Here is an 8,326-nt window from a genome sequence, read left to right as displayed (position 1 = left end):
AGGTCAGTGCCTAAAGCTACTGTGTGGAAGGGCTGTGATCAAGTGGGATAGTTATCCCATCATGAGTTATGTCTTGTGTCCCTTTATCTGAGATCTGAGACAAACAATAGCATCCTGAATGAAGTCTTCTAGGATTCAGGACAGGAATATCTCTGTTTTGGGGCTGTCTGAGTTACTCTGAGACAATTAGCCCATTGACTGAATCAGCTGGCTATGCTTCTCAAGTCTCAGAAGATAAGTGCAGCTCATTCAACCTTGTGCCTTGTCTTCATGACGCAGAAACAGATACTACATTCTGTGCTGTGGAATCTTCTTCAGCCTGGGAATATAACAATTTCTACTTACCTGGTACTTTCAGTCCATAGATCTGAAAGAGGGTAAGTACTGCTATCTCCACGCTGCTGCAGAGTGCTGAAGTGGACTGGTGTGCCTCTGTGTACCTGTGCTTTGTGGGAGAGCCGTAACAGAGAACAGAAGCCTGCAGCGAGCACTTGATCTGTGTGCCTGCCAGTATGGCTACAGCCCTCCCAATCCAAATGCTGAATTCCTGTCTGAATGTGCTTCCTCAGAGGGTGACTGGTCACTGCTGTGTGAAACAGCATCTGCACGTCCTTTCTGCATCACTCTGTGCTGAAATTACTGTGCTGTAGTTGATGCTGCCTTAGATCATCTGTAACTTCTACCTGTTTTGTTCATGAAAACTAATCTTCCTGGCTATCAGACTTTAAAAATTTAGTTTTCTGCTCCGTGCTTTGAATTCACTTAGTTTTTTAAAACAGAGGAAATGAGTTAATTACCATCTTACCTCCCCTTTATTTCTGAAATCACTATTTAAGCACTGAACAGTCATTTAACTTGAATTTTGGTATGAAGTGAAGTTTGGGTTTGGGCCAGGTGATATTTATTGGTCCACAATCATATAATCAAGATGAGTTTTCACTGGGAAGTATATCTTTCAGTAAGCGGTTTAGAGACAAACACCCTTATGCTTTGCAGGTGACCTAAGCAGCTCAGCTACCCCATTTCTTGTTATCTAACCTCCCATGACTGCTGCAGAGCTATCAAGTGACTCTTTTGGATTTATTTTTTCTTATATTCTTCTTAATTGACATCATTAATCAAAACAATTAATTTATTTTCAATAATATTTTCTCTGGGAAAATATACTGTCCTCTGCTAGCTGAACTCTAAGCCAGGGCCTTCCTTGTCTGTGTAAAAGCAAGATAATTCTTGGAGTCTCCACCATATTCCTGCACCCTGATCCTTCATCTCTCCCAGCTAAAAGCTCTCCTGATAAAGAAATGTGCGATGCTCAGAACTGTCTCATTTCACAGGAGTAGGAGCACTCTGCAGTGTCCAAATTACGTGCAGCATCTGGCAGGGTCATGAGACAAAACAATTAGGAATCAGTTCAAGTAAAAACATTAAAAACCCCCAACCATAAAACCATAACAGTAACAATATTTGACTATGTGAACACACTGAAGAACCACAGAGGGAAAATAGTGACAGATTTTGTCTCCTTTTGGTCTGCATTTAAATTTTACTGTTATCTGACTGGTCAGTTTGCTTGCTGAACAAATAAGGTAAACAGAAAGAAACTCATGAATGACAAGCAGTAAATATTTCATGTGCATAATTTATTTTTAAAGTTTATTACATCACATTGTACAAGCATTAAACATGGCTTTATGTTGATGACCTTTTTTAAAGTGTGAAAACTTGACATTCTTCCATTCTTCTCCATAGAATTTTAATTTTTCTATTTACAAATAAACAATCTCTCTATATACTTTATATATATATATATATATATATAATATATATGGTAAATAATGTAACTCCCCTCAGAAAGATTTAAAATAAAAAAGAACTGATTTGTAAACACGTTTTCTGTTGTAGTATTTGGTGACTTGAACGTAGATGATTCTCTATTCCTAGATTTTTCTTTTGTCAGAGTATCCCGGTTGTTCATTTACATTTTTTATTCTAAGATCTGTAAAACCAGCATGGGACAGAATGCAAAAAACTTAGCAAACGGGCTGAAAAACAGTCCCAATGTACATTTTTTCCTTGGTTTTAAAAACTGGTGTGTAACTGCTCATGAAGTACGTGCTGCTGTCAAGAATGGCCTATGGAGAACAATCCTATGCTGATTGCAAGATGATTTCACAGTAAATCCTCTGATGTGTGCTGTCCTGCTTGCTGTGTAAAATGGCTGTGCCATGCATTGAGGTTGCAGTTTTTTCTCATTCTCTTGAAGGTAGTGCTCTTGTGGAGCTGGAATAAGTAAACAACATACAGGGCTGTCACATGGAGATTTAAACAAAACCCATCATCAGATCAGGAAGAGAATGGCATAAATTAGTTCTCTAGAGACTATTAAAATTCCATTTATCATTATACTGTTATTTGTATTTTATTTTTCTAGTACATGAAAAGGGGAATCTTTCCTGAGTGTTCTGCTATGTAGCTCTGAAGGACTCCAGGGAAATCTGTTCATCAGACCAGCAGCAGAGAATGGGTTGGCTGGTCAAACTGAAGTGACAGAGATGTACTCAGGGTCTGCCAGGGAGGTTAGAGCCCCTTGCAGTATCACACTCAGCACAAGCTTGGCAAGCAGCCAACCTATGATCTCGTTTAGAGCAGAGCAGGACACATCTTCTAGCAATGTGTTGTCAGGAAAATTCATCCTAATGCAGCTATCTTGAAAACTACTCTCAAAAGCAATTATTATCTATTGCATTTCTGCTGCACATTATTTGTTTTGGCACATTTTATTGCAGTGGTTTCTCTGGAGTGGAAGTCAGTTTATATTCTACTGTATTTTAGTTCAGTTCTCAAAGTTACTGAGATCTAAATTGACAAAGCTGCATCTTACTGCAGGGATTTGCAAAGGTCCATTTTGCTCATATGGGTGACACTGATTTTATGCATGGCTCATGTCTCACTTTACTACTTAGTAAACAGTTTCTAAGCTCTGGTCATCTGTTGGTTTAGACATTAAACGGAGGGTATCCAAAATAATCCAATTATTCGTGAGAATTTGGTCTGAATATGATTTTGCCCAGCCCTCCTGCCCCAAAATTCCCAGGCTGCAACTGTAGGTGGTGGGTGGTAAATACTAACCCATCTGGCATGTGTGTATTGGAGGTCAACATTGCCTGAACCCCACCCTCTATTTACAGAGACAGAAATATTCCCATTTCCCCACTGTCCTGTGGGCTGTGTCCACTGCTGCTGTGAGCAGAAGCAAAGATGATCAAACTCACTTCCTCATTCGTCAGGAATTTACCCCACAACCATTACTTGTGCTCCCCACTCAGTTTGCACCAAGCCAACACAGAACAGACTAATCCTGAAATTCCCTCAGTGTTTATGTTGTCTCATGGGACCTTCAGGCTTGGGCCAGGATCTGATAAAAGGGAGCTGCTACGTCATTTATCCTCTTCAGGTAGGATGGAGGGTTGCTACTGGAGGAGGTTCCTTGCTTTTTTGTGTAGGCAGGCGGTGGCTACAGAGAGGAGGGTGCTCATATTTTGTTTCATCCCTCTCCTTCCTCAAGTCATATTGCCTTTCATCAAAGCTCCCCCCTCTCTTGCAAATAGCACAGTTCTCCTTTGCAGTGGAAAAAAGTTAATAGATCTAATTTGCTGATATTTGTCTTGGTGCAAATGGTCCTGCTGTCATGTGGAGCTTGAGGTATCCATCTGTAGGATCTTGCATTGTGTGATCTGTCCAGAAGGGCAAATTCTACCCCTTCCATCAAATTACTTCCAGAATAACTTTCAGAAACAACTGATTGAAGAGATTTCACAACACTCAGTATTTGGATTAATGTTGCTCTATCCAACACTTATGATGTCTTCAAAGCTACGAGTCCACTCTTTTGGGTTAATAGTCTGGAAATTATGAATTTCTTAATTAAATCATAAATTTTAAATTTCTCAGTATTAAGGAATTTGCTAAAGGATACTGAAAGTGGCTTATTTTGCCCAAGTCTCATTTGCAGCCTGTGCAGAATTGCTCTGCATTAGGGATTTCAAGTTGTTTCATACTACAGTCTGTTGTTTTGGTTTTTCCCTCCACCCCTTCATAGATAATGGAATGATAAATACAGAAAGTGCTACAAGTGTAGATATTCTGGATGATGGTGTTTTATTCTGCTCACCTTGTTCATCTGCCTTTTTTTGTTTGTTTTACTTAGGCAGATAGATCTTTAAGACACTGTCTGACGTGTGTTACATGTGTAAGTACACCCTAATTCCTGACTAGGCCTCAGTGTGATCTGGCAACACAAATCCGTGGGCAGTTCTGGGCAAGATGCCCTAACCTGATTTCATTCCTCCAGACACCAGACAGTCCTATAGCTGAAAAGGCACTATTCAAAACTTTAACATCTATTCCCAGCTTTTCACAGCGTCATTTCCAAATAAATGACCCTACAGCTAGATACCTCTGGCCACATTCAGATGCTTGGCTATCTGCACTTCTGATGCCTACATTTTTCAGCATTGTCAGGCCAGTTGATCGGACTCATGATCATGCATCTCCTTCTAGATAATACTTCAGTGTTGTTGAGCAATGGAAATGGTTGGTCCAGCTACGTGACCTTAACTGGTGGCAAATGCAAACTAACGCGGTTGGGTCCGCTGTGGAGGAGAGCAACGCTGCCATGCACGTGCTGCAGGTGGTGGCCACACACACAGACTAACACTGCCATGTTGCCAAGGCGCAGTCACTGCTTGTGAAGTAGCAACTTCATGAGAATGAGCCGGAAGATCACCAAGTTCTGTAAAGCACTGGAAGTTGTGTAACTGCTTTGAAGTTCAGGGCCCCGAGTTTTAGTCAGGGCCTGGGAACTTCCTGGCAAGAGTGCAGAGACTTAGTGTTGGTCTGATGTGCTCATGTTGACATCAGCTCTGGAGTAGACTAAGCCTTGGAAACACCTCTAATTTCAAAAGGCTTATGACAAAATCCACCCTATTGAAGAGGGACACACATGTGCTAAATGCACACGTTACTGACTATTCCTTTCAGTGCACTCTCTGCTGTAGAAAACCAGGATTTTTTTTATAAACAAGAGTTCTTATCTTCCTTTAAGCAGTTTCTTCCTCATCCTGTCATGGCCACTCATTGTGATAAGATTTTCCATTCTTTTTCCTTTCCTTCCGCTCTTTTTGCAGACGTTCTAGTTCAGCTTCATACATCATTTCCTGAATCAGGTACTTTTCTCTCCTCATTCGATCTCTCAGATCTTTTGGAAGATCTGGAATTAAGTAGGAGATCAGATGCTTTATGCAAAAGACAAGGTGCTGTGAACACAAAAAAGGGAAAGAAAAATTTAAAACCTCAGGAAGAAAACAAGTACTTTTCGTATCTTCTGAAAACCATCTCTTTCTGATATGCAGATAGATGCTGTGTTTAAACTAAATCCATTGCTAAATTTTAAGAGAAAAAAAAAAAAGTTTTTTCTCCCACAAAAACTCCAGCCAGTCAGTGAAGTGTGGGTCACAGCAGAAATGATGAGCAGATGGGTTAAAATAAAGCCTCAAAACTCTTCCATGACCTGTGTGTTCAAAGCCCAGAGGTCATGATTTGCTGTAAGGTTGTTTGGACAGAGCCTGGTTTTAGTACTGGTTAGTTCCTGCTCTGCAGGAAGAGGAAGCTCAAATGATGTAACACTTTCCTTTTGCCATAAACACATCAAAATTTGAAGTAGTTGAATCTATACAAAGGCAGTAATATATCTATACAAAACAAAACCTAAACATTTTTTCTTACACTGTGTCTCTTATCCAAAGACACATCCCTATTTAGCAAACAGTTAAATAGAAGTTGACTGACCCTTTGACCCTCCTATTTTAGGCATGACACATCAAAACTTGAGTTTGATGCCCAAGGATTGCATGAGTGTCCTTTTCTATTTGATCAGAAATGCTGCTTGGAGATTTACTCACGTCACTTAAGAGGAGGAACAGATAAACAAAAAAATCCTCCATCTCAGAAAGGACATACATTCTAGATTGGAGAAATAAAGGTATTTTTTCTTCTCCAAGAGGAATCCTTCTTTTGAAAGCCACTGAAAAGAGAATGTAAAATGTTTTCCCATGTATTCTTCCCGCATGATAAATAAACTCACAATACTCTAATTGTTGGAGTTTTTTGCCAAACCTAAAAAGAGGGGAAAAAAGCTTCTTCTGTCAGTTTAGCCCTGGACAAAGAATTCCTTTTGCAGTGATAGGAAATACTTTTGTTTGTTTTCAAAGGAGGTTAAGTTATCCAAAACAAACCACACTCAGTGTGCCAAAAAGGGGCCTGAGTCTAGGCAGTTACTTAATTTATGAAAAAACCTATCTTGAATCCCCTATCTCTTTGTGCAATCTTTATTGTAAACACTGCAACAATCACAATACAACCCTTAGTGTTTTCAAAAAAAATAGGTCATGGTTTCTGCTGCAATTACCTTTTTGATTCCAGGGATATAGTTAAGGAGACAGCTTGCAGTGTCACTAAACAGAGTGGCTCATGTTGAGGGAGGCAGATATGAGCCAGCCTATGGCTTTGGTTGAGAAAAAGTAAAGTCAACTTAGATGAGCCCAGTAACACTAAAAGTTATTCCACAATTGGTCACACATTTGGTTGGACAGTGAGATTTGAACAGGGCTCATTTTTCTTGCCTCACTTCTCTTTGTGCCTACGCTGTGCTGCCTTTATGTCAAGCATGTATCAAGAGGCCAGACTCTCCTCAGTCTTTAAAACTCTTAGGCTGACTTTCCAAGACTATTCTTGCAGTCATTTTTGGAGAGGCATACCCTGACTTTCAGTACTGACTGCTCATGAAACTTGAAGGGATTAAGCCCAACAGGCCTCTATTAAATCTTTCTCTCTTTCTTTCCCTTAATATTTCCTTTCCCTTAATATCTCCTTGGAAACTAATAAGTTATCCAGTGTAAAGGAAAAAGAGAGCCCAACTTGCAGCGCCATATTCCTTCACCTGGGGAGATCTGAAAATTGCAATCATGGGGAATTTGCTGAAGGCCTTGGGCTTCTGCTGAGCCACAAGGAATAGAAATAATAATCAAGAAAATGCTTCTTCTCCACCTTTGCTCTGACACAAATGTTTCTGTTGTGTTATCCAAAGAGGTGTGTTGAAAGCTCAGTTCAGAATGAATTTACACTCTTCTGTGAGTCAGAATGAAATATGTGCTCGTGAACACTACATATATGCCAGTATGGTGACTACAGTTTCCATATATGTGTTGAATGCCCTGTAGCTATGATTTCAGAGCAGAGGATTGAGTAAAATGTTTTCTAAAATGATGTGTTCCTTCTTTGGCTTCTTCACAGTGTAAAAGGTATTTCAAACTTCTTGTGCTCGAGAGATGTTGAGCTCCTGGATTCCAGTGGGGATATTCAGGCTCTTGAAATTAGGCCTTAAGAACTGCATTTTTTTTTTGGTACATCATCTTATCCTATTTGTGTACTCTTCTGGCTCTCTTTTTCAAAATCAGCATGGGAATACCAGTCATGTGAAGTTGGTATTATCTACTTTGGTTTACCTTAAAGACACCAGAAATACTGACAGTAAAAACTAATTTTATGAACACAGACAAAGATATTGAATCCTTTTCATTGTCATCATCTCTGTGATGCCAACCATTCTGGAGGAATGAAAGGCATTAAAAAAAAACAAACAAGAAAAAAAGCTAGATGTGTAAATACTGTAACTTTAACTGTTATTGCTTCTCAGTTGCTCAGATTTAATATTTTCTTCTCATATTCCTTCACCCTTATCCTCACTCAACAGTCAGCATTTGCCTTCCCAACCTAGACAAATTACTAAAAAAGTAAATAAAGGCTTCATTTATTTCCCCCTTTTGCAAATCACTGCTATAGTTTTCAGTGTTATATTCCCTTTTCTATAAGAACCTACATTCCTATGACTGTTCTGAAAACAAAGCTGAGAATAAAAAGCTCAATATAAGTAGAAGAAACTAAGACAAAAAACACCTCAACAGCTGTCATCATAGATCAGCCCAAAGCAAAGCTTCAGAGGGAAATTTGTTTTCTTTTTGTTTTTGTTCTGCCACCTGGATGGGCACTGACCTCGAACACAATAATGAAGGCCAAGCGTGCTGCCAGGACGTGCCAGAACTGCAGCGTGTAACCGTAGGGCACGGGCGAGTGCGGGGGGTCCCGGTAGTCCCTGTACCTGAAAGACAAGCACAGTGTGGGAGTTAGCAACCTCTACACTGCTGCCTGGGTGAAGGCAAACCCAAAACTCATCTCCTCTTGATCATTACATTCTCTGCACCAAAAATGA

General features: G+C 39.9%; 1 protein-coding gene across 6 annotated transcripts in view; it reads right to left on the bottom strand.

Annotated features, from left to right (window-relative positions):
- Positions 1-3,844: 3,844 nt before the first annotated feature.
- ANO4 (anoctamin 4) overlaps positions 3,845-8,326 on the bottom strand; it is a 174,632-nt gene continuing 170,150 nt past the window's right edge. For all 6 annotated transcript variants that reach the window (XM_054271900.1, XM_054271921.1, XM_054271937.1 and 3 more), the window contains 2 exons: positions 8,110-8,215; positions 3,845-5,315 (listed from right to left, as the gene is read on the bottom strand). In XM_054271900.1, the coding sequence (XP_054127875.1) occupies positions 5,124-5,315; positions 8,110-8,215 (298 nt within the window). In that variant the 3' untranslated portion in view covers positions 3,845-5,123. The remainder of the gene's footprint in view (positions 5,316-8,109; positions 8,216-8,326) is intronic.

This window comes from Melozone crissalis, unplaced genomic scaffold (genome assembly GCF_028551555.1).
Source record: "Melozone crissalis strain CALT ecotype California unplaced genomic scaffold, PUWL_Pcris_2 ptg000004l_1, whole genome shotgun sequence".
Lineage (NCBI taxonomy): Eukaryota > Metazoa > Chordata > Aves > Passeriformes > Passerellidae > Melozone > Melozone crissalis.
Note: the sequence above shows the minus strand (reverse complement) of the source record. Positions and strands in the feature narration are given on the sequence as shown.